This window comes from Zonotrichia albicollis, chromosome 12 (genome assembly GCF_047830755.1).
Source record: "Zonotrichia albicollis isolate bZonAlb1 chromosome 12, bZonAlb1.hap1, whole genome shotgun sequence".
Taxonomy (NCBI): Eukaryota; Metazoa; Chordata; class Aves; order Passeriformes; family Passerellidae; genus Zonotrichia; species Zonotrichia albicollis.
The window spans coordinates 17,865,939-17,893,141 of NC_133830.1; the positions used below are offsets into that span (position 1 = coordinate 17,865,939).

General features: G+C 38.5%; 1 protein-coding gene across 1 annotated transcript in view; it reads left to right on the top strand.

The window, feature by feature from the left end:
• The window catches only part of SLC6A11 (solute carrier family 6 member 11), a 109,667-nt gene that overhangs the window by 12,341 nt on the left and 70,123 nt on the right, over positions 1–27,203 (top strand). The window contains exon 5 of the mRNA XM_074550121.1: positions 14,292–14,424. Within this exon, the coding sequence (XP_074406222.1) occupies positions 14,292–14,424 (133 nt within the window). The remainder of the gene's footprint in view (positions 1–14,291; positions 14,425–27,203) is intronic.

Here is a 27,203-nt window from a genome sequence, read left to right on the forward strand (position 1 = left end):
AGGGCATTTTCATTACTGGGGTTAAGATAGGAATGTGTGTTTAGACTTTTACATCTACATATGCAATTTTGCTGTTGTAGGGAAAGAACTACATGAGGAAAGCAAATTTTGCTTGAAAGGGGGAAATCAATATAATGTGAGAGGTTTAAAATAGCAAAACCTCAGTGGTGCCATGATGGGCTTGGCCAAGCCAGCCAGGAGCAGCACGAGCCAAAATAACCAAGAAAAGTAATAATTTTTCTTCTGCCTTTGCCAGGGGTTCATTGGTTTCTCATAATATGCTGGTTTGCTGGGTTTTTTGTGTGGAGTTTTAAAATTATTTTTTGTTAATTATTTTAAAAATTTTAATTAATTAAATTTAATTTTTTATTTTTAAAAATTTTAAAATTGTTTTTTATTAAGTCTTCTATTGAAAGGCCTCCCTTCGGCTATATCTGGTTTTATGCAATTATAAAACCAGTTCATCCCTTTTTTCCTGAGTTATCATGTACAGCCTCCTACAAATATCTACAGAAACTTTTATATCATCTAGAAAACTAAAAGTAGGAAATGTCTACACAAACTTTTAAAAATTGGAAAACTGAAAGTAGGAAGTGTCCACACAAACTTTAAAACATTCTATACAATAGGAAGTGTGTACACAAACATTTAAATTTGGAAAACTCAAAGTAGAAAGTAGGAAATATCTAGAACTGAAATCAGGAACTGTCTAGATAAACTTCTAAATCTGGAAAACTGAAAGTAGGATATTTCTTTATTATGTACATTCTTCTTTATTACATACACCCTCCTACAAATATCTACACAAACTTTAAAATCTTCTAGAAAACTTAAAGTAGGAAGTGTGCGCAAACTTAAAATTTGGAAAACTGAAAGTAGGAAGTATTTACACAAACTCTTAAATCTTCTAGAAAACTGACAATAGGAGGTGTCTACACAAACATTTAAATTTGGATAACTCAAAGTAGGAAGTATCTAGAACAGAAATTAGGAACTGTCTAGATAAACTTCTAAATTTGAGAAACTGAAAATAGGATACTTCTTCTTTATTATGTACATTACGTACACCCTCCTACAAATATCTACACAAACTTTAAAATCTTCTTGAAAACTGAAAGTAGGAAATGTACACAAACTTAATTCTAGAAAAGCGAAAGTAGGAAGTGTCTACACAAACTTAAATCTGGAAAACCAAAATTAGGAACTGTCTAGATAAACTTTTAAATTTGGGAAACTGACAGTAGGATACTTCTGGTGCCATTTGCTGGCTGAAACCAATTTGTCCCCTCCAGTAGCTCCCCACAGAAAAAACTGAAAAGTCCCATCCATATTTGACAAAGTTGCCCACTCCAGGAATTATTTTCTTTACTGGTTGACCACAGGAAAAAGATGTGCAAGACTGGAAGTGCCAACAAATCCCATGGAGTTTTTCCATGGCATATTTTTCATACCTCTGTAATCCCTTAAATATCCAAGTAAAGAAGAGACTTTTATTTCCAACTGTTCAGGAATGTGCCCAGTACATTTATTCCCTGCCTTGGAATTGGGAATGGTTTTGCTGAGAGGGATTTTTAGAGATGCACAGGTAACTGAAAACATCATTTAACAGGAATTACATTCCTCTGGTTTTCGGCTATCTCAGCATGGATACTGTGTAAAGGACAGATTTCCATGCAATTCATCAAGCCTCTGTCTGCTCTTGGCTCTTGAAAAAATATCATCATGAGAAAAATCAAATGTTTAGACACTTTTTAAGAGTATTTCCCAAATATGGCTTTGTAGGTTCAGGATGTTAACAGAAAGGGTGGTTGCTTGGGATTTTAAATCAAATTGAATGCTGAAAGGAGAGGTGTTTTACTGTGCAGAAATTAGAATGAGCACAGGCTGGAAGAAACAAAACAAAACAACATTTTTTTTAAAATTATTTCACTACTTTGCACTATATTCTTATATGGCAGCAGAATTGCTTTGCTGTGTCAGGAGGATTTCCTGAGGAATGTCATTAAATTTTGCCCTGGAATTCCTGGAAAGGCTCCAGGACACCAATCAGTGCAGGCCTTGAAGCATCACTATGGGCACTGCTGTCCTCTGGGCACCAAGGAAATCACTGAAATCCCCCAAAATCCCTTCAACAGAAATCTCTTTTTTAATTATTCCATAGCTGATGTCCATGGGTTTTAGTTCATACAGGAAAAATTGATCCAGTAGCATGAATCTGGATTTAATTAATAATCTGTAATTTGTAAGTGCTACAGCAGTGATATTTTATGAAGACCCAGCAGCTGCAAATGTGCACAAAGCATTGAGACCTCCCAAAATGATTCCTGTCCATTTACAGCTTTATTTTTTCCCTTTTGAGCTGTAAGTTCTTTTTTATTCCTTGCGCCCCTGCTCTTTTTTACATCTTAGGGGTTTTTTTTTGTAACTAGAGTTTAAGGCCAGTGAGATAAGAAATATGTTGACAGAGGAATTTTTTCAATTTTTAAAATTTTTTTGCCAGTCAGGTAATGGTTTTCTTTTGGCCTGTTCTGTGAGGAAGAGATAAGAGCTTATCACCATTCATTTGTTACATGAATTTGTAGCCAAAAACTCACAGTGAAGGTCTGTTTTACAAGATCATGCAGTAGCTCTCAATATTTTGTGCTCAGTAGTTCTCATTTGATGAACATTTAATTAATAGTAAAAAGCTGAGTGCAACATCACAGGTTTTCTAAAAGGCTCCACACAAATTTTGAGAGGCATCAGCTTGACTTGATTTCTTCTGGGTGCTTTCAGTTCACAGCTGGTGCTGTGTGCTGAGCTAATTTACACCACTCAAGGTGAATAAAAAAGGAGATTTTTGTTGCTGGATGACGTCTTCAGAGAGGAGAAGAGGGAAAATTACAAAAAAAAAAATGCCTGGAGGAGTCATTGGGTACATTGAGAAAAGAGACTGTAGAGCAGAGGTGAGTGGAGCAGCACAAAAAGTGATTTAACAGGATTAAACCCTTGGGGTTGGTTAAGTTGCCATGACTTCAGTGAAAGAGGAGTAAGGAAAATAGGTCAGGAATGGGATGTTCTGAGTTTACCCCTCACTGTCTCAGTGTGAGAGGTACACAGATACACAATTATAAAAAGAAAAAAATACTATGAACATATTTATGCATTATTATTATACATATATACATGTATAATACATTATATTATATACATTTATATACATGAATATAATATAATTTATATTATACATTATATTATTATTTTATACATTATATAATACATTATATTATTATTTATACAGTCGACCTATACTGACCTTAATGAGCCAGGGGTGGACACAAGAAATGTGTCATTCTTTTCATATTTTGCATGCTGTACTAGAAATTTCAGAGTTAATTTGTTGTATTTGCTGGGAAATGTCCTGATGAAGGGGGGAATCTGACTCCATGTTCTCAGAAGGTTAATTTATTATTTTATGATACTTTAATATAATAAGGAATACTAAATTATACTAAAAGTACAGAAAGGATATTTACAGAATTCTAAAAGATAATAATGAAAACTTGTGACTCTCTCCAGAGTCCTGGCACAGCTTGGCCCTGATTGGCCAAAGAGTGAAAACAACTCCCAGCAGAATCCAATGGAACAATCACCTGTGGGTAAACAATCTCCAAACACATTCCACAGAGCACAACACAGGAGAAGCAAATGAGAGAAGAATTGTTTTCCTTTTTTCTCTGAGGCTTCTCAGCTTCCCAGGGGAAAAATCCTGGGTGGAGGGATTTTATCAGAGAATGTGAATGCTACAAAAACTCAGCAGAGGAAATTTCACTCTTAAATTGGAGGTGTGTAGAAATGGGTAATGAATGGAACAATGTTAAACCCTGGCAGGAATTTAAGGAGAAGGAGCTTGGCTGGATAGCAGCAAATGTGGCTCAGGCAGGAAGGATTCATTCTGTTATGTGTAATTCACACTGGATCTGCTGGAAGAGGTGAATATTTCAGAATAATGCTGTAGCTGAGGGATTCTTGCTAATGTGACCGCAGGGAATTGTCTGTCTGCTGCTTTGAGAAACAAGCCAAGTGTGGAACTCAGTGGGTTTCCAGAAATGAAGTCTTACACTTTAAAGAATTTCCAATAAGTTTATCTCAATCTGTAACCCATGGATTATCTTCTAAAAGCTGAACTCCTCCTTTCCAATCCTTGAGCACTGATGGCTGGGGAGTACATGTGGGTGTCCAGCAGTATCTGTCAAGGACCTTTTCAGCTCTTTTAGAAACCTGTGGGTATATTTCCTATTTTAGAGTTTCCAGTAAACCTCCAAAAGGGAGGTTTGGACAGTACACAGAGCCTGGAGCTCTTATTCTGGATATTCCAGAAAAGCCAAAGTGCCAGCCCATGTTTACTTGCAGGGAGACTTTGGCATCCAGACTCTCCCTTGATTTTAAACACATTTAGTGACTAAATGTGATTAAAAATAATCTACCAGGATTTGTTTAATTTTGCAGCTGTAGCTTGTTCTGGAGGTGTTTCAGTGATTACCACACCACTGCCCTGGGAAAACACCTGGCACAACCAGCCCATGTTTAGTTAATCTTCCCAAATATCAGACTCTGAAGGAGGGGAAAGAAAGTCTGAAAGGAATAATTTCATTTTAAGGCATTATCTCTCAGATAATTGCCATCTGCAGGGTGTTAATGCTGTCACTGTGCCACTCTTGCCCATGTCACCGTCACAAGACAGAGCAGGGTCAGGCAGTGCCCAGGGTGTCTCTGCTCATCCACATTGGAGGGTTTGGGTGGATGGAAGGTCAGAATCAATTTAGTGCAGCCTGAGGGGTGCCCTGCTGAATTCTGAATTCTCAGTGATTCAGGGTGTGCTCTGTGTAGTGCAGGAGTGTGGGATCTCAGGATTTGAGTCCTGAGATGCCGGGCCACCGAGAGCACCCTTGGGGGGCTCGGGAGTCCTGGAATGTTCCAGAAGTGTCTGGTGGCTGGACTTTGATCCTACACAGGAGACGACACCTGTATGAGGACAGGAGGGTTTCACCGGGGTGAATGGTGAAGGGATTGGTTAATTAGAGAGTGAGACACAGGGTTTAGGATTTCTGTACAGGGGGGTTTAGAGAAGTAAGATGGAGGAATTGGGGCGTGTCCTGTCCTTCTTCTTCTTCTTCTTCTCCTCCATCTTCTTTGGCCATGGTGGCACTTTTGGATTGGTTATTACTAAAAGTGCACCCAGCAATAAGAATAAATGGTATTGGGGAAAAATGATAAATATTGTACACGTAACAATGGGTATAAAGATAGGTGTCTGTACGGAGGGTGGCACAGTGCGCTCATGGCTGGCTGTTGAGCAGAGCTCTGTCGGGCTGAGAGAAAATCTTTTAGATAAACAATTAATAAACATAAAAACCGAAAGAAGAACTGAAGCCTCTTCTCGTCCTTCGATACGCGGCTGCCCCAAGGTCACCCCGGGCCTTTCCAGGCCCTTCAAACAGCCGAAAAACCGACACAGGAGCTGTGTCCAGCCCTGGGAGCTGCTGGAGAGAGCCCAGAGGAGGCTCCAGGATGGGCAGAGGATGGAGCAGCTCTGCTGGGAGGAGAGGCTGGCACAGCTGGGATTGTTCACCTGCACAGGAGAAGCTTTGGGGTCACTGAACTGTGGCTTTCCATCACCTGGAGGGGCTGCAGGGAAGATGGAGAGATGTGGGAAATGGATTTGTAGAAAAATTTCAAAATTTTATATAAGGTTTATATAGTGTGTGTTTGTATGCAGACTTTGAGAAATATTGACCTAGAAATGATGTAGAATAGGACAGATATTGTTGAGAGAGAAATGGAACTACAAACAAGACATCCAACAGAGAGACTTTGGACAAGGGTATGGAGTGCCAGGAAATTGGGAATAGCTCCAGACTGACAGAGATTGGGGTTAGATGGGATATGGGCAGGAATTGTTCCCTGTGAGGGTGGGCAGGCCCTGGCACAGGTGCCCAGAGCAGCTGTGGCTGCCCCTGCATCCCTGGCAGTGCCCAAGGCCAGGCTGGACAGGGCTGGGAGCACCTGGGATGGTGGAAAATGTCCCTGCCATGGCAGGGGGTGAAACTTGGTGATTTTTGAGGTCCCTTCCAACCCAAACCATTCCATGAGTCTGTGCTACTCTGGGGTTAAAGCTCATAAAGGTTATCACTGCTCAAATATGTGTTATCCTGGAAAAGGGAGAGCTCTCCCACACATTTTTGCCCAAGTTCCTCATCAGAGGTATGGGATCTTCTATTACTTTTTGTTTATGCAATGAAACTCAAAAAGTCTCTAATCTGACAGTTATCTTTTACATTCCTGTAATGTACAGAAGAGGATTTAGGTGTTAGAGCTGAAAAATGTTTCCCAGCTTTGATGTTTCCAGGACATAGAATGTTCTCTACCTGTTCTTTAGGACAAGATTGCCCCATTATTCACATTTTCAGTGTCAAAAAATAACAAACCACACCAGAGGAGAGAAACCAGTACATGAAATCCAGTAATGAATTGACTGAAGAATTAAAGCCACTCTTCTTAGATTCCTTTTATTGAAGGATATTTTTTTACCTCGATCTAGATAAAACATGTTTATCTTAACTTAAAAAAATCCAAGAATTTCACAAAGTAAGCTGCCAGCCTTTTGGTTTCACAGTTTTATATTTAGCATTCAGCATAGATTTTTTTTAAAGTTTATCAGTATCGTTTTCCAAAGTTGTCATCCAAGAAGATAAAGCAGTGGAGAATATCTCAAATCTTTAATATCTTGTGTTCTCTGGTTCTTGCAAAACAACTTGTTCCTTCTCAGCTATTTCTTTTCCATCTGCAGTCTGGATGCATGGATCTGCCTCTCTAAATTAGACAGCAATTAGCTCAGATCAGACAGGCACAGGGAAATGTTCCACCTTCCTGACAGGTATTTTGGCAGGGGAAAGCTCCTGGCACTTCAAGACCCACAGAGATTCTGGTGCCTGGAATTGGAATATTGAATTTTCAGAGTTCAGTTATACCTGCTCAAGTTTTTCAGTCAGAAACTCTGTATTTGCACAGGACACCTGAATGCATTTGGGTATGAATTATTCAAAGCAATAACTTCTCACAGAAATAAATGAATATTAATTGCATAAAGTGCAGTGAGAGAAAGAAAGATGTGAGTTAAGGAAATAGCTTTAGATAGAAACTTAAATTTACTTTCACACAGGAATAAAGGGTGTCTAAAAGATCTCAATCCTTTCCCCTGAACTGGTGAGAAATCTGCACACACTCAGGTGTATTATGATTTTTGAACAAGGAGCTCAGTGACGAGGTTCACAAGGTAAATATGGGCTGGGTTTGACAACTGCAGGGATGAAAATGCACTAAAATATAAAATATAAAAAATATATAAAATAAATATATAAAATATAAGATATATAGGTATGTAATATCAAATATAAAATAAAGGGTTCTGTACAGGGGCACTGCATGATTTTGTTGTTTTTATGCCCTCAGGATGCTCTGATGGGCACACCTCCATGGACAGGGCACCTCAAGGGGCTCCTCTCTGTGGGTGCTGTTTGCTGTTGGGTTTTTTAAAGCCTTGGAAACTGCTCCAAATGCAAGTGGGAACATGAAGGGACCTTCCTCAAATAGATTGGAGCTGTTCTTCAGCTTCCCAAATCATGAAATAACTCAAGAAGTACCTCAGGACATTCCTTTCAACGCTGCGTTGGCAGCTGTTAATCCTCTTTCTGTTCAAGAGCCTGTTCCAGCTCCTCCAACTTTATTAGAGACACTCTTTCCCAGGAAAATCCAGTGTTCCCATAGCCAGTAAATAGTGTGTAAGCTTTCAGAAGGTTTGTTTTCAAATTTGGGTGGAAAGGCTTCTTTTCAGTTATCTCATCACCTTCCCCTCTCCAGCAATCCCAACAACAGAAGAGCCCTTCTTCCTCTCCCATGCACTGAGGCACCAAATGGAAATGTGCTTTAGTGCTTTCTGAAACAAATGAGTCCCATTTTCAGTAGGTACTTGTTGAAATCATCTCCCAGTGGGATTTTATCTGGGTAAATTTTGTGTAAATTTTGCACATGCAGTGATGTGAAGTGAGGGAACAGAGGTAACCCTTGGCAATGGGGTGTCCCTGGCGTGTGGGGAGCACCAGGTCCTTGTACAAGGTATAATTTCTTCCTGGTTTTATTATTTTATTATTTTATTATTAATTATTATTTTATTTTTCATTGTTTTAATATTTTATTGGATGTTATGCGTACTGAAAATATGCTGAAATTTTTTTTTTATATAGTTCTATTAGTTCTAACTATTTAGATAATTCCTGACTATCAATTTTTATTTCCTTTTAAACCCACATTTATATTTAGATTCAAGTGAGTTTGAAGCCAGGCTTACAATATTTTTTACTCTAGTAGAATTAATCTACACTGTAGTAATTTTGTCATGATTTGTTCAGCCCAGCTGCACAGACCCTTGTGACCAGACCTCAGCATTTCTGACAGCCCCTCTTTGGAGATGTGCCCTATTATTCCCCCCAAATTAATCTTTTATTCATTAGATTCCTGGAACTTTTGCCACTTTAATTCTGTGTTATTTAGAGGATGAAATGTAAGAACCTTCACTAACATTTAGCCAATTTAAATGTGTGTGATCAGAGGCAGTGAACCCTTCAAGCACAGTGTGAGACACCCCAAACCCACTCTGGCTGGGGTTTAATATTCTCCTTACAAGCAAGATATGCTGTGGAGAATTAATATTTGCTACTGCTGAATAAAAACCTTGCCCTGGTTTGAGTTAACCTTTGATTCCAGACTCCCCCATGGAAGTGGAATGTGTTTCCCTCAATATTCTGCCCAAAAACCTCAAGTGCCACCAATCCCTTGGCCTCTGTCCCAGGCTCTGGGTGGGTTCAAGGGGGCTGAAATGCTGAATATTTTTACACACCAAAACAACACCCCCCCTCAAACAGCTCAAAACCTACAATAAAAACTTTCAAACTCTCATCACTTTCTGTTTTCAACGAGATCCAACAGTAATTAATGATTTGTGTCTTCAGTGCAGGAGAAATCTTTCTCACAGGGAAGTTTCACACAGCCTGAAGTTGTTGCCAGCAAATTCTGCTTCAACCAAGCAGGGATTTGATGTTCTGGAGTAATTCAAATGCTTACCTGCAGTTGTACTGCCAGCTGCTGTGGTCTCCAGGTTCTTGGGCTTTTATCTGTCAAGGAACGTTGTTGATAATAATTAGTTCAAATAAAGAAGTGGCAGCAGTGAATTCTAGTGAGAAAGAGTCAAGGCATTGCAATGAAATATCTGTTACTTCTCATTTGATTTAAGAGGGTTTTAAAGATGCTCAGCTTTAACAAGTCTTGATACACAGGATAAAATAATTTCTTTCTTTTCACCCCAGTGTGAAAAGAAAGTTTTCATCACCAAGTGTGATGCAAAGCAGCTGAGCTGTAGATTCACTACAGAACTTTTCAAGCATTTACTCCTTCAAACCAGAGGGGAGGAGGACGTTGGGTGCTGATTTTACTGCTTGTTTCTGTGCTCTGTGCATGAAGAGTTGAGGAGAACAAAGCAGGGCAGGGTTCTGGGAGGTAAGAGAAGAGGAAGAAGGACTGGAAGAAGCTACAGAACCTTGTTTTGTTGTTGTTTTCAGTGATTTATGGCAGGTTTTAGGTAGAAGCTGCACTGAGCTCTGATCTGACCCCTGAATATCAACCTCACATCTCAGACACAGGGGGCAACCATTTATTTTCAAAATGCTTCCCCTTTTCCTGTTATTTCAGTTGAATACTAAAAGAATGGGGACAGATTTGACTGAATTGAGGCTTTGTGAGAAGAATTTCATATTCTGATTTCTCCCTCCTATCAAAGCTTCATCCCCTGCTGCTGTTGAGATGGCTCCAGCAGCAGAATTTGGGTCTGGCTTTAGGGAGAGCTGTGAGGGATTTCCCCTCTCTGGATCCATCATTTCCATACATTTCATGTTGCAGATTAATTATCACTTCTGGACTTGCTGCTGCTCCCTTTCTGAGGGAAACACCAGCCCTTTGTTCTGCGGGAACAAAGGGAATCCAAAGCCTTGACAGCACTTTGGGGTAATTAACTCCTCATTATGGTGCTGACAGCTGCCCTTGATTGGCACCACGTGTCTGTTCTCAATAGGACCCGCGGGGATAATTAATTGTGGTTATCCCATTAATTTGCCATCGTGATAATTTACAAAAATATCTGGCCAGGAGTCCTGTGTGGGTGAAGGAGGTGTCTCTGCCCTTTGGGATTTCAGAGCATCCAGAAAAATCCGAGCTCGTTCTGCTCCCAGGAATTGGTGGCTTTTAACCATCTTCACCTCAAGCCTTTATTAAAAATTATGTTCTTAAGAAAAATTATGAAAAAAAGAAAAATGTATGTTCTTAAGGCAAAGGCATCTTCTGGTGAGTGAAATATTTCAATCATGAGAAAGAGAGAACATTTATTTATGAAGTTTTCCAGATAGGGAGTAACAGTGGAGGAACTGGAGTGACTCGCACATCCATTGTGGAAAAGGAACTTTGCTCATGTTTGGGTTCACATGTACATAAATAAATCCAAATAGCAATAAAAAAAACCAGTTTGATTAAAACATAAGAAATTTTTTTCATTATTAGTTCACAGTGAAAATATATCTAAAAGAAATTTCACTATTATTGTGGCCCAACCATAAATATTTTGTCTCAGACTTCATCTTAAAAATGTACTGCTTTAAAAGGCCTTTTAATATTTATTGCCCTATATTATTTATTCATTTTCTTATCATATTATGCCAAATTTTATCCTGGTTCTCTTGCAATTAATTCCTCTTCTGGGTGATCTAAGAATTCAAGGACTTCATTTGGGATTTGATGAGAATTTGTAAGGAGGGTGGACTCCATCCTAGGTAAAATTCCACCTTCATCTGTCAAAGAGCTTGGAAGAATTTGAATTTTAACGATGCATTTCATCACCCCTCTGTGTAATTATGTCTCAGTGATGTTGTGTGCAGGTATCAATTATGTCCTTCCTCTTCTTGATTAAAATAACCCCTCATTAAAAGCCACCTCTCCTCATTTGGGTGCATTTTGATGAGAAAACTTCAGGCACTGTGCAGGGCTTGGCTAACTGAGGGTGCTCCGTGCTGGATCACATCTCCCCCAAAAAGCTGGTGGAGATTTGAATAATAAAGATTTTAAAAACAAAGATTTAAAGAATAAACGTTTGAAGAATAAAGCAAATTCCTGGATGGGGAGGAGATGTGGATGAGGTGGCAGCAATTTTAATTTAAGCAGATAATTCTCAAAAAGTTTGTGTTGACTTCCTGCCCCCTTTGTTGTTGAGTGGGAAGATCTGTCTTTATTAATTGGGAAATATGGAGATAAATTCTGTGATTTTGGGTTTTTATTGTGATTTTTGTTTACCCTGTTAATTCTGCCATTCCCCAGCTAAAAAGGGAATTTTAAACTCATATTTTAGGAGCAGCAGCTGCAGCTCTGGAGGTGTGAAACCCGCCCAGCTGCTGCTTCAATATTTCCATTTTCCCTCTTGGCACCTCCAGCCTCCCACTCCATCACTCCAGGAATTTCCCTTCACAGATTCCTCCTTTATTTCATTTTTAAAATTTCATTTATTTCATTTAAATATTTCCATTTCCTATAAGCATTATATTTTTCAAATAAATATTCTGTATCCTTTAACTGTCATATTTTATTAGCTGGAATTACAGGATCAGACTTTATATCTCTAAATTTGTTGAATCAGACAATACCTGAACCAAATACAAAAGGAAGAATACTTTTATATTTATTTTATATGTAACTATAGTTTGCTTGGTTTGAACTTAATATTTAACCTTTCTACTAAATTGTAATTAAATTATGTGTATACCTGTGTAGATATTAATTATATAATCAATTGAAACCAGTGAAAATCAATTAATTTGTTTTCAGTCACAGTGGCGAGGGAGAGGAATACAAGTCTGAGGTCATAATAATTTTTAAATTATAATTATTTATTTAATAACTTATAACTTTAACTGTATTAATTTATTAACTTAATTAATTATTTATTAACTTGAAATAAAGATTTTAAGGAAACCTCTTCCTAGGATGATTTATTTCAGGATAGTGTTAAAAAACTTTTATGTGAACGTCTTTATGTGTGCTTTTGTTGCTTTAAGTTGCTTCAAAATGTTGAGGTTTTGAAAAGAAATATTTTAATGTTATAGCTCCAATTACGAAAGGAAATTAATGAAATTTAAGGTTAACAGGTAAAAATCAATGTTAGAAATTTTTTTCAAGAAAAGAAATCAAATTGAAAAACCATTTATTTAGGAAGTGTTTTATTTTTAGCTCATATATATTGGTAAATAATTAAATATATAATTAATTACAATAAATAATTAAAATAATTTCTTTTTCTTTGACTTTAAGGAAAAGTTGTTCTAAAATTAAAATTTCGTCACTATCTTGGAAAAGTGAAGCATTTGTTTATTTCTAACCAGATACAAAATACCTGGAATATTCTGCTTTTATGTCTCTTTCTACTGTAGCACGAGGTGTTTTCAGTAGTGGGTAAAGAGGAGCCTTTTAATCAAATTAATTCAGTTTTAACCCATTGTTTCACAAGTAATGCTGGTTTTCTTCAAATATTTTAATCTTTTCTTTGTAATGAATTGTTTTAGCCCAGTATTTCACACATAGTGTGTTTTATTCTAAATTTTGTAATTCAATTTTATCCTGGTTTTTCATATGCAATGCTGTTTTCTTCAATAATATAATCTTTGTTTTTTGTAATTAATTGACTTTTATCCCAGCATTTCACATGTAGTGCTGTTTTAGCTCCATATTCTAATTTTTTTTGTAATTAATTCAGTTTTTTCTGAGTATTCCATATACAATGCTGTTTTCTTCACTATTATCATCTTTTCTTTGTAATGAAATCAGCTTTATCCCAGTATTTCCCATGCAGTGGTGTTCTAGCTCAATATTAGATTTTTTTGGTTATTATTTCAGTTTTATCCTACTTTGTCGTATGTAATTTCACACATATTGCTGTTTTAGCTCAATATTCTATTTTTTTTGTAATTAATTCAATTGTATCCCAGTTTTTCATATGTAATGCCATTTTCTTCAATATTATAATGGGTTTTTTTGCAATTAAGTCAGTTTTATCCCAATATTTCCCACGTAGTGCCATTTTAACTTAATAATCTAATCAACTTAATATTCTAATTTGTAATTTTTTTGTAATTAATTGACTTTTATTCCAGTATTCCATATACAATGTTGTTTTCCTTGCTATTATAATATTTTTTGTGATTAATTTATTTTTATCCCAGTATTTCCCATATAATGCTGTTTGAGCTCAATTTTATAATTTTTTTTGGTAATCAATTCACTTTTATCCCAGCATTTCACATATAGCACCGTTTTAGCTCAATATTCTAATTTATTTTTAATGAATTGACTTTTATTCCAGTATTTACTATGTAGTGCTGTTTCAGCTCAATATTGTCATTTTTTTGTAATTTATTGACTTTTATCCCAGTATTTCCCACATAGTGCCATTTTAGCTCAGTATTCAAATTTTTTTTTAATTAATTGACTTTTATCCCAATATTTCCCATGCAATGCTGTTTGAGCTCAATTTTATAATTTTTTTTTGGTAATCAATTCACTTTTATCCCAGCATTTCACATGTAGCACCATTTTAGCTCAATATTCTAATTTTTATTTTGTAATTAATTCACTTTTATCCCAATATCTCCCACGTAGTGCTGTTTTAACTCAATATTCTCATTTTTTTGTAATTTATTGACTTTTATCCCAATATTTCCCACGTAGCACCGTTTTAGCTCAATATTCTAATTTTTATTTTGTAATTAATTCGCTTTTATCCCAGTATCTCCCATGTAGTGCTGTTTCAACTCAATATTCTAATTTTTATTTCGTAATTAATTGCTTTTATCCCAGTATCTCCCACATAGTGCTGTTTTAGCTCAGTATTCTCATTTTTTTGTAACTTATTGACTTTTATCCCAATATTTCCCACATAGTGCCATTTTAGCTCAGTATTCAAATTTTTTTTAATTAATTGACTTTTATCGCAATATTTCCCACATAGCGCCATTTTCGCTCAATATTCAATTTTTTTTTTTTTTTTTGTAATTAATTGACTTTTATCCCAGCGTTTCCCATAGAGTGACATTATATTCTAATATATTCCATATATTCTATATTCCAATATTCTAATTTTTTTTCCCTTTTTTCCCCCATGGAAGACGGAGGGTGTTGGCGATTTCCGATGGGATTGAGCACATTGGGAATCTGCGCTGGGAGCTCGCCCTGTGCCTCCTGGCTGCTTGGACTATTTGCTACTTCTGCATCTGGAAAGGCACCAAATCCACTGGAAAGGTGAGCCTGAAATATTTATTTCCACCAGAACAGGAGAATTTCACATCTGTGAGGAACCGTAATTAATTGTAATTAAGAGTTCTTTGCGTTTTTTGGTCCTTTTGGTTTCATGATTTGCTTTTTCTCTAATTCTCTTGGGTGGTTTTGTTTTATTTTTGCTAATTTAGCAATGAAATTTATTGAAAAAAAACACGTTGTGTTGATTTCTGTGTGTAAATTCTGCAAAATTTGGATTTTGCCCCAAATTTCAGGAGTCAAAACTCTCAGTCCCACAAGAGAGTCACTGAGAGATTTGACATAAAAAGTGAATTTTAAAATACATTTTATTTTTGTTAATCTAGCAATGAGCTTTACTGGAAAGAAACCAGGTTGTGTTGATTTCTGTGTGTAAATATTCTGCAAAATTTGGATTTTGCCCCAAATTTCAGGAGTCAAAACTCTCAGTCCCACAAGAGAGTCACTGAGAGATTTGATGCACATAAAAAGTGAATTTTAAAATACATTTTATTTTTGTTAATCTAGCAATGAGCTTTACTGGAAAGAAACCAGGTTGTGTTGATTTCTGTGTGTGAATTCTGCAAAATTTGGATTTTACCCCAAATTTCAGGAGTCAAAACTCTCAGCCCCACAAGAAAGTCACTGAGAGATTTGACATAAAAAGTGAATTTTAAAATACATTTTATTTTTGTTAATCTAGCAATGAGCTTTACTGGAAAGAAACCAGGTTGTGTTGATTTCTGTGCGTAAATTCTGCAAAATTTGGATTTTGCCCCAAATTTCAGGAGTCAAAACTCTCAGTCCCACAAGAGAGTCACTGAGAGATTTGATGCACATAAAAAGATAATTTTAAAATACATTTTATTTTTGTTAATCTAGCAATGAGCTTTACTGGAAAGAAACCAGGTTGTGTTGATTTCTGTGCACAAATTCTGCAAAATTTGGATTTTGCCCCAAATTTCAGGAGTTAAAACTCTCAGTCCCACAAGAGAGTCACTGAGAGATTTGACATAAAAAGTGGATTTTAAAATACATTTTATTTTTGTTAATCTAGCAATGAGCTTTACTGGAAAGAAACCAGGTTGTGTTGATTTCTGTGTGTAAATTCTGCAAAATTTGGATTTTGCCCCAAATTTCAGGAGTCAAAACTCTCAGTCCCACAAGAGAGTCACTGAGAGATTTGATGCACGTAAAAAGAGAATTTAAAAATACAGATTGAACACCAAGAGCAGAAATAATGAAAGCACTCCGAGAGGGACCAAGACAGGCATGTTATGGGGGAAAATAAAAATATTTAGGACTTTTTGAGTGAATTCCACTCAATCCCAGGAGCAGGGAGCCATGGGGTGAGGGAGAATCTGCCCCTGGAGTGGTGTCAACCACAGCTCTGAGTGGAATCTGTGAATAATCAACAACACTGAGAGAGGAAAAGAGCCACAGATCTGGAAGGAAGATTTTAAAAAATCAATGGATTCTCATGTTGGAAAAAAAAGGAAACCAGGAACAAAACTGCTGCATTGAAATACCTGATTTTCAATTGTTTCTTCTGTAGTTTGGGTTGTGGTTGAGGATGTTTTCATTTCTGTTTTAGTGATCTTGTTTATAAATGAAATATTTGACGAGTAATGGAATTTTGAAATTTAGAAAACGCCAGGGTGAATTTTTTCAGCTGTGTCAACTGCACTCACCCTTGATGTTACCAACATTTTGGCTGCTCCCTGTTGCTGATTCTGGGTGTGTTTGCCAACAGTGCCACTCAAGCTGCTGCTGCATTTCCCAAGAAATTTCCGCACACATAAGAAGAATTTCCACACACACACACACACACACACACAGAGATTCCTGCAGCCCCACCTTGATCAGTGCAAGGAAAATCACAAAATCACTGCTGAGAATGCTGCCAGGAGCAGGGAGTGATGCCTTGGGAAGGCTGACATCAAACAGGGGCTGGATGCAGATAAAGCAGGGATTTATCCAAAGGATCTCCTCCATGGATCCACCTTGGGCAGCACAAGAGCCCAGCCAGGGCTGCACCCAAGATGAGCAAAAATGGTCCCAAAATGAACCCAAGGTGGACCAAAATGGTCATAAAATGAAGCCAAGATGACCCAAAATGGCCCCAAAATGCACGGCCGGGCACAGGGTCTGTCCCTGGGATCAGTTCTGCTCCATTTGCACCTTGCAGTTCATTGTCCCATCCCAGCTTTAGCCCCTGCAGTCCCACCCTGCTTGTTTTTCTCTCTCCAGCCCACGGGGTTTGTGCTCCTGGGCTGAGATTTGGGTCATTTGTCCTTGGTGCCCAGCTGGAGCAGGAATTGTTTTGTCTCCCTGCTCTGTGCACAGAGCTCTCCATGCCCTCATATGAACCCAGACCCACACACTAAAGTAGCACAGAATGTGAAAAATATAAAAACTCCAACCTGAGGCATCAGGATGAGAATGAACAATTTAGAGGCAGGGGAAAAATCCTAAAGAGAGCAATCGGGAGAAGCCAAAGTGACCCAAGGGAATGACAAGATCAATGTCCTCACACCTTTGCTGTGGGCTCAGGGAGGTGCATGAACACTTTGGAGTTTTCTGAGGTGCAGAGGGGGGCATATGTGGCCCGAAGTTTAGAGTCTGACTAGCTGAGGGCGAAAGGCCGACGCCCCTCTGCAATTCCTGGCCAGCGCCCTTCGGCGTCTGAGGGCCTCGGGCTGTGCTGGCTGCGGACTGGCTCACACCGCTGGTATAGGGGAGGAACGGAGCTGACCATTTCCCGGGGGTTAAACATCGGTTTATTGCAGGTGTTGTGGGATCCAAACACGGGGAAACCAACTGGGAAAAAGTTTTTTCATAGGGGGTGAAACAGGATTATAAAGGAGGGGGGTGGGTACAGGTGGAACCAATCGGGAAAGGTGAGGGGATGAACTTCACAGAACTGACACTCCATGGAGACCAATAATCAAAAGGTAAAGGAGGTGTCCTGGGACCCCAGCCAGCCACCATCTCCAGAGAGGAGAAGGTTCTCGAAACCTGGGAGGAGAAAGGGAGTGATTGACTGGACAGGGAGGAAACAACTTTCACTGATAAGGGAAACCAGGGGAGGAGCAATTACATATCGGCAACTATGAATAGCGGTTACTATGGCAACTTAGCTGACAGGCTAGCAGTGGCGGGAAAAACTGGGGGAACGAACCCATTTTACACATAATAGGGGAGAACAATGCATAAACTGGGGGAATAACACAAGAAACTTAACAACACACTACAACACTGAGGGGCTGCAGCTGAGGGGAAGAAATGAAACTGAGCAAAACTGGATTTTTTTTCTCCATCAGAAGGAATGTCTGCGGATGGAAATGTATTCTAGCGTGGTTTAATGTGCCCCAGGGGTGCAGGGAAAGCTCTGTGGCTGCAGGTGTGTGCCCGCACGCGAGGCTGGGCAGAGGCACTCACAGACACAGCATGGCAGCAGCCCTGGGCTCAGAAGGGGCTGAAGTTACTTTAGAAAGGATTTATTTCACGTTTCTGGAGTTTACATCCTGGATTTCATTGTTCTTCCATTCTTTCAGTTTATACCATTTCCCCAGAACCAGATCTTGTGCTTTGAAGGTGGATAACCTGTCGGACCTTTTCTTTTTCCTTTTTCTGATGGCTTCTGATGGATTTTTTCTTTTGCTGATGGCTAAACCCTCAGCTTTAGCTAGGTGGAATAAATTGATTTCATTTCAGTGTGATTTTGATAACCACCTCTCTGATGAGGTCAGCCTAGGAGAGAACAGCCTGTCCTGGGCACGAGAAATGGGATAATAAACTTTTCAACAAGCAGAAATAACTTCTAATCTTGCAGCAGAAGCGCAAAGAGAAGGGAATTCATACCCAATATTCAGCTTTATAGGTCTCAAGCTTAAAACACTTAGACCGAGGTTCTGTAAGAGGCAGAATCACGATATAATTGCACCATTTAAATCAGTTTGCCACGAGCAGCTGCTCTGTTTCCAGAATCCTGAGGAATTCCTCAGGACTGGTAAATTCCCACATTTCTCAGTGGTACCCATGAACCTGCCTTTCCACAGGGTGCCTGGCTCTCAGGAGGGATCTGTCCTATATTAATTATTCAATATCATATTGATAATTGATATGATATAATATTGATAATTCCTTTTTCCAACTCTGTTTCTGCAGTGCAGGTTTTCCCCTTGGGCATTTACCTTTTTTTAATTTTTTAATGCACGGTTTATTCAATATTCTTCCACTTGCCACTTTTTCCAGCCTAATCTCTGGGAATCTGGGCCATGGCATTGCCTTCCCAGAGCAGCAAAATTCCCAGCTTAAAAATACATGCAGCACTCAGGTGGTGGGGATGCTATAAATGGATTAAATGTTTCTTCTCGCTAATATTGATAATTCAATATCATATTGATAATCGATATGATATAATATTGATAATTCCTTTTTCCAGCTCTGTTTCTGCAGTGCAGGTTTTTTCACCCTGGGCATAAATTTACTATTTTTAATTTTTTAATGCACTGTTTATTCAATATTCTTCCACTTTTTCCATCCTATCCTCTGGGAATCTGGGCCATGGCATTGCCTTCCCAGAGCAGCAAAATTCCCAGCTCAAAAACAAAGGCAGCACTCAGGTATTGGGGATGCTGTAAATGGATTAAATGTTTCTTCTTGCTAATATTGATAATTCAATATCATATTGATAATCAATATGATATAATATTGATAATTCCTTTTCCCAGCTCTGTTTCTACAGTGCAGGTTTTTCCCCTGGGCATTTACATTTTTTAAATTTTTTAATGCAGGGTTTATTCAATATTCTTCCACTTTTTCCATCCTAATCTCTGGGAATCTGGGCCATGGCATTGCCTTCCCAGAGCAGCAAACTTTCCAGATTAAAAACAAAGGCAGCACTCAGGTGTTGGGGATGCTATAAATGGATTAAATGTTTCTTCTCGCCAATATTGATAATTCAATATCATATTGATAATCAATATGATATAATATTGATAATTCCTTTTTCCCAGCTCTGTTTCTGCAGTGCAGGTTTTTTCACCCTGGGCGTAAATTTACTATTTTTAATTTTTTAATGCACGGTTTATTCAATATTCTTCCACTTTTTCCAGCCTAATCTCTGGGAATCTGAGCCATGGCATTGCCTTCCCAGAGCAGCAAAATTCCCAGCTCAAAAACAAAGGCAGCACTCAGGTGGTGGGGATGCTGTAATTGGATTAAATGCTCTGAAATATAAATGATGTAGAAGATTTCTCAGCTGAAGTTTCCATTTCAAATCTAATGCCATTTCTAAAATTCATATTTAAGCTCATCCATAAGCCTTCCCACTAAATTGAATTTATTATATGCTCATTTCCAGGAAACATTTAAAATTGACTTCTGGGGGTTTTTATGATAATAATGTAACAGTCTGTTAAATTTATGACATGCTTTAATAGGATTGGATCATTTCAATGAAAAAATGCATTTATTCAAAGCAAAAAACTTCTTAAAGTTTTATCACCTTTGAAAGCTTTTCAAAGGGAGGTGTCTGTGGGACAGGAGAGTGGAGAGAAAGAGGACAGGGGAAACAGAGGTGAGATGGAGAAGGTGTGTCCTCTCACACACTTGTGCTTTCTGAAATATTCAGGAAGTTGGTTCACCCTTCTCCTCTTTTTTACTCTGCATTCTAATGCATGATTGAAAAAAAAATCCAAGCCTTAAAAGCTGTTATAAAATAACTCCATCACTCTCCAACCAGCACTACCACAGATCATGAATATTTAATATTTCAGGATATTAAATATATTAAGACTAACATCAAGTTTAACTCCAGAGGAAGTGCCTATTACACTGTTAACAGGATGTTCCAAACTTTTCCATTACTGTTCTTGAAATTCATCACTTTCTCACAAAGCATTTCCATTTTCCCTTCCAACAGCTGTGAAACAGCAAAATAAATCCAGGTGATTCTGGCAGCTTTCAGGTGAAATGGATTTGTGCCCTTTCAGGTCTCCTTGTCCTTAATTATTCAAGATTTCTTGCCCTGAATTATCCAATCTTAGATCTGGAGGTATTTGTGTGCCAGCTTTCACATTTTAAATGTTGCAAATATGCAAAATGCAGGACCCTTCAATGAGAAACTCAAAATCAGAAGGAGGAAAATATGCCAGTGCAGTTACCATAATTTTGTATTTTGCAAATTGCTTGTTAATATCTGATCTCCACCTCATGGAGAAGACCTGTCAGTAGCTGAGACCAAATGCTTCCAAAGATGAGGTAAAAACTATCTAGAAGACTGAAGAACGTTAATTTTTTAATATTTAAATTCTCATTCCAGTCTCTCATCATTAGGTTTGGTTCAGGATCTGATTTTTCCAAAATACTTTTGATTTCTGGTTTCTTTTGATTTCCAAAATGCTTTTTGATTTCTTTTGATTTGTGGTTATGAAAATTCTGAGCTTTTCTGTGTTGTACACAGAGCTGCTGAGTCTCCCTAATTTTCTGATCTTCCCATTTCATTAATGAAATCTTCAGGAAGAAGGCAACCTGCTCTTTTATTGATCTTGATTATCCATTTAGTAATTTAACTAAATTTAAATTTGAAAGAGCAACCCCAGTAGCTGCCGATGCATTTTCCCTAAATTACTTGCTGAAGGTAGTACCCCTAATATTTTCCTTTCTATTTTTTTATTTTCATGAGAATTTTTGCAAACAAACCATTTCATTGAGCTCAGGTCTCTGTGTCCTTTTGGAGGGAGGAGCCTGCTGGACTCAAAGTTACAGGAGAGCATTGGAAGTTTTCTTTCCTGCTCTTGGTTAATTTTTGGGTGCATCAACACATCCCAGTCCTGTGCTGATGTCCCTGGTCTGAAACCCTGGCAGGAACTTGGAGTTATAAAAGTGTAAAAGTTTTATAACTTGGAGTTATAAAAGTGTAAAAGTTTATAACTTGGAGTTATAAAAGTGTAAAAGTTTAAAAGTATAAAAGTGTAAAAGAGGGACCTTGGAAAGTCTCTGGTGAAACTTCTTGGTCAAAGAAGGCTCAGCACTGAACTTGGAGCTGTTCTCTTGGTGTTTGTCTGCATCTTAAAAACCTTTAAGGTTTTTAAGAGATTGCTCATGTCTTTGTAAAACCTCTTCCAATCCTTAATTTCCCTCCATTAATCAATTATTCCCTACATGTTGCTTCATTACAATATTTAATTTTGTTTAAAAATGATTTCTTTTTTATTACCTTGTTACATTTCTGTTATGCAGCCCAAATCAAAGCCTATTTTTTGTATCATCTGTGTCACTACAGAGCATTGGTTTGAGTGTCTCCGATTAGTGATTTTAAAAGATTTCTGTATTAATAATCTGAATTAATAGACTCAAGTTTAAAAACCATCCATCTTTCCTGCCTGGATCACTTGAGTGGGAATGAGAGCAAATCAGCATTGAGGTGTTTCAGGATTTGTTCTGTAGATGAGGAGAAGCTGAATCAAAAGTATTAAAACCCCCACAGTCTTTGTATCAATTAAAATTTATTGATATCAGAACATTTTACCCCACCCACAGCACATTAATTAAAGTGTGGATGAGGTTTTGTCATGCTATGACTCAACACCAAGGCACAATTTTCTGATGGGAAGTGTTGAAAGAATATTCTCTGGATTTTATTGAATATTAGAATATCACACTGATTGTATGAACACTGAAATCTTATATATTTTGGGTCTTTTTCAACGGGTTCTTGTAAAAATAATGCAAATATTTTTACAAGATATTCTTTTGCAAACGATATTCTATATCTTTTACAAGATATTCTTTACAAAATATTCTTTTGCCAGAGCTAAACTCAAACAGTCCTTGCTCAGTGATTTTTTACTTCTACGCTAGTTAGTGGTTAATAAGTGATGAGAAATCCTTCTCATTGTGCAGAACCAGCTGCAAGAGAGAAAAATCTCACAGGAGCCCTTTCTTCAACATTTCCTGGAACTCCTCTACACGCCATAATCACTGGATATTATTCTGATTCTGACTTCTGAATATTTTGATCCTTTCCTTCTCTTTGTGCTCAAAGTTCCCTGAATTTCCACTTCCTGCTGATGTTGGAAGGTGCTGAATTTAAGCTGCCTCTCAATATTTTATATTTGGAATACAAAGGGAGGTGCTGGGAGCAGGGATGTTGTAGCCCCAGAGCCAAGAGTGTCTACAATGAATCTGCTTGGCTTTTCAGGTCATAATCAAATTTGCAAATGTCTAGCACACTCTCATCAAACCTTTGATAATATTTGGGCTCTGTCAGACACTTTTTACCCCTTTCCAGCCTGCAGAATCTGTCACCCACAGCCCAGAGAGCTCTGCAGGGTTTGCTGTGGCACACGAGTAAAGCTGTGATGTGGCTCCTCTTTTTGCAGAAACAAGAGCTAAAATGCTGGATTAAATACTCCTGTGAGTCAAGAACAGTAAGATTCATGATTAAATACTCCTGTGAGTTGAAAAAATAACAGATTCATGACTGCACAGGGCTCTTCTCCCCTGATTTATCACTGGGAATGCACTGCAGCTCTAGAAGGACACTGCTCAGTTTGCAGCTCGCTGTTGTAAACCCTGAGAAATGGCCTGGCAGCATTTGTGGCTGTTGGATATAAAGCTAAAAGGACAAAGGGCTCTTATAGTGTCCTTGTCCCTTTCATTATTCATTAAATCTTCCACTTTCTACACAGCCCCACTGGAAAAGTTACAAACACCAGAGCAAAGCAGAGAACTTTTTATTTTTTCAGAGGAACAGCTTTGCTCTTTTAGGTACCACGAGAAGCAAGATATGTGCAAATGAGGGGGTAATTTCTTGTTTTTCTCTTTTGCTTGTGATTTTTTCCTCTTTTCCCTGTGATTGTGCTTATTGCCTTCACCTGTAATTTTCTCCAAAAGTTCCATTTAGAAAAATTAGTTAGATTCCATTCCAACCCTCAGATATTTCCTGCTTTGAGCATTTAATTTAAGCTTTACACACAAAACTTGGACCAGAGTCCTACAGAGGCGCTGAGTGCATTTAAAGCTCTGAGCAGTCTGAGGGGTTTAAGCTGAATTTCTGAGGGATCTGGGGATGTCCAGCCTGGAGAAAAGGGATTCAAGGAGGATCTTATTGCTCTAAAATGATCTGGCAGGAGGGATCAGGCTCTGCTCCCAGGGAACAAGGGACAGGAGGCGGCCTTGGGTTCCAGCAGGTTTGGGATGGATATTGGGAAAAATGCCTCTAAAAGGAACAAAAGGAACAAAAGGAATGTCCAGCCTGGAGAAAGGGAGGCTCAAGGAGGACTTTATTGCTCTCTAAAATTATCTGGCAGGAAGGTGCAGCTAGGTGGGGTCAGGCTCTGCCCCCAGGGAACAAGGGACAGGATGAGAGGAGGTGGCCTTGGGTTCCAGCAGGTTTGGGATGGATATTGGGAAAAATTTCTGCCCTGAAAAGGTGCTGAGGCACAGGCAGAGGCTCCCAGGGCAGTGGTTTGATCCCCATCCCTGGAAGGGTTCCAAGGACGCGTGGATGTGGCCCTTGGGGACAGTGGTGGCTTTGGCAGAGCTGGCTTTGGGGTTGGTCTTTTCCGGCCTTAATTATTCTGTGATTCCCTGAAATTCGTGTTGTGACTGCACAGCTGCTGATCTTTGCTGCGCTGCACTGCTCCTCACGTGGTAATTAGTGCCAGGGATCACATAGTAATTAGTGCCAGGGATCATGTTATAGTGGCATGGATCATAATTAGTGGCATGGATCATTTGGTAATTAGTGCCCTGGATCACATGGTAATTAGTGCCAGGGATCCCTTAGTAATTAGTGCCAGGGATCATGTTATAGTGGCATGGATCATAATTAGTGGCATGGATCATTTGGTAATTAGTGCCCTGGATCACATGGTAATTAGTGCCAGGGATCCCGTGGTAATTAGTGCCATGGATCACGTGGTAATTAGTGCCAAGGATTTTATGGTAATTAGTGCCAAGGATTTTATGGTAATTAGTGCCATGGATCACTTGGTAATTAGTGGCATGGATCATTTGGTAATTAGTGCCATAGATCACATGGTAATTAGTGCCATGAATCACATGGTAATTAGTGCCAGGGATCACTTGGTAATTAGTGCCATGGATCACATGGTAATTAGTGCCAGGGATCCCGTGGTAATTAGTGCCATGGATCACTTGGTAATTAGTGCCATGGGTCACGTGGTAATTAGTGCCACGGGTCATGTGGTAATTAGTGCCATAGGTCACATGGTAATTAGTGCCATGGATCCCTTGATAATTAGTGCCATGGATCAGTTGGTAATTAGTGCCATGGGTCATGTGGTAATAGTTGCATGGATCACTTGGTAATTAGTGCCAGGGATCACATGGTAATTAGTGCCATGGATCACATGGTAATTAGTGCCAGGGATCACTTGGTAATTAGTGCCATGGATCATGTGGTAATTAGTGCCATAGGTCCCTTGATAATTAGTGCCATGGATCACTTGGCAATCAGTGCCACGGATCACGTGGTAATTAGTGCCATGAATCACATGGTAATTAGTGCCATAGGTCCCTTTGGTGATTAGTGCCATGGATCGCTTGGTAATTAGTGCCAGGGACCACATGGTAATTAGTGCCAGGGATCACGTGGTAATTAGTGCCAAGGATTTCATGGTAATTAGTGCCATGGATCATGTGGTAATTAGTGCCATGGATCACTTGGTAATTAGTGCCAGAAATCACATGGTAATTAGTGCCAGGGATCACGTGGTAATTAGTGGCATGGATCATTTGGTAATTAGTGCCCTGGATCACATGGTAATTAGTGCCATGGATCACATGGTAATTAGTGCCACGGGTCATGTGGTAATTAGTGCCATAGGTCACTTGGTAATTAGTGCCATAGGTCCCTTGATAATTAGTGCCATGGATCAGTTGGTAATTAGTGCTGTGGGTCATGTGGTAATAGTTGCATGGATCACTTGATAATTAGTGCCATGGATCCCTTGGTAATTAGTGCCATGGATCCCTTGGTAAGTAGTGCCATGGATCTCTTGATAATTAGTGCCATGGATCCCGTGGTAATTAGTGTCAAGGATCACTGGGTAATTAGTGCCAAGGATCACTTGGTAATTAGTGCCACGGATCACATGGTAATTAGTGCAAAGGATCACTTGGTAATTAGTGCCATGGATCCCGTGGTAATTAGTACCATGGATTACTTGGTAATTAGTGCCATGGATCACTTGGTAATTAGTGCCAAGGATCACTTTGGTTTGCTGAGCTGGAGGCACTGAAGGGCCACTGAAGTGCCAGGACATTTTTGTAAATCTACATTAATTATATCTGTCAAAACCCCAGAGATGAAAGAGAACTGGTACAGCCTGTTTGCTGGGACATCTTGACACAGAATCCTGTGAACAACAACAGAAAAATCTCCTGAAAAGGGGTTTGACATTATTGTTAATCTGTGATGGACAGGAAAGAGTCACTGAAAACTAGACCATTTGTAATGAATCATTGAGGTGGCCAAGGAAATATATTAAAAAATTTTTAGTTCACACTCACATTTTAACAAGGTGTAATTAAAGGTAGAGACCTCTGGGTTGTTGTTTTATTTTATGATGGTTTTGTGTGTGGTGTTCACAGGGGTCTCAGGATGAGGGAAGAGATGAGGATCTGACTCCATGTTTCAGAAGGCTGATTTATTATTTCATTACATATATTACATTAAAAGAAAATGATACATTAAAACTATACTCAAGAAGAAAAAAAAAAGGATTCTTCAGAAGGCTAGCAAGGAATAGAATGGAATGATAATAAAATCTTGTGACTCTCAGAGAGTCCGAGCCAGCTGACTGTGATTGGCCATTAATTAAAAACAACCACATGAGACCAATCCCAGATGCACCTGTTGCATTCCACAGCAGCAGATAACCATGGTTTACATTTCATTTCTGAGGCCTCCCAGCTTCTCAGGAGAAAAACTCCTGGCAAAGGGATTTTTCAGAAAGTATCATGGCTACAGTTTTGAGGAGCACCTGTCCCAGGCTGCAGTTCTGAATAATTCAATATAAAATAGACCCCTGACCTGTTGGGAGTTTATCCCAACAAATTAGGCTCCACACTGTGCACTACTAAATTAAATATATAAAATAAAGCTGCAACTGTAGTTAACTTTTGGTTATAATTGATTTTTCATTTTGATGTTGATGAAAATACCCAGAATTTTTGTGAACCATTTAAAATGTAAAACTGGAGCTCCCAGGCCCTGCTGGCTGAGTGTGGTGTCATCTCTCACTATTGAATTCCAAATATTCCCCTTTAGCTCTGGTTTTATAGTTCTGCTCCCTCCTTCACCTGGAGGGGAGCAGGGGATGGTTCATGGGTGCACATCCCCAAAAAACTTTATTTTCCAGACATAATAAATTATTTTTGCACCCCTCCACACACTTCCAGCTCATATTTCTTTATATTTTGTGAATTGTTTCTGTCACTCTCAGAAATTTGAGGTTTAAGGTTTTTTTGTCCTGGTTCTGAGGTGAATTTTAGCTCTCTTGCTTTGAACTGGGCTTTGGTGGCTTTGAAATAATCTATCACAACATAATGCTCCCCCCAATTATGTCCAATATTATTTTTATTCATAATGTTTTGATAATAAAAAAATTATGAATTCTAATGAGGAGAACCAAATAACTCAGCCCTAGCTCTGTTCTTTCCAAATGTGATCTTTTTCCTGCCTAAACCAAAGAATTTCAAATACCAAGCAGTAAGTTTCAATGGTTTCTCCAAAGAAAAACATCTTT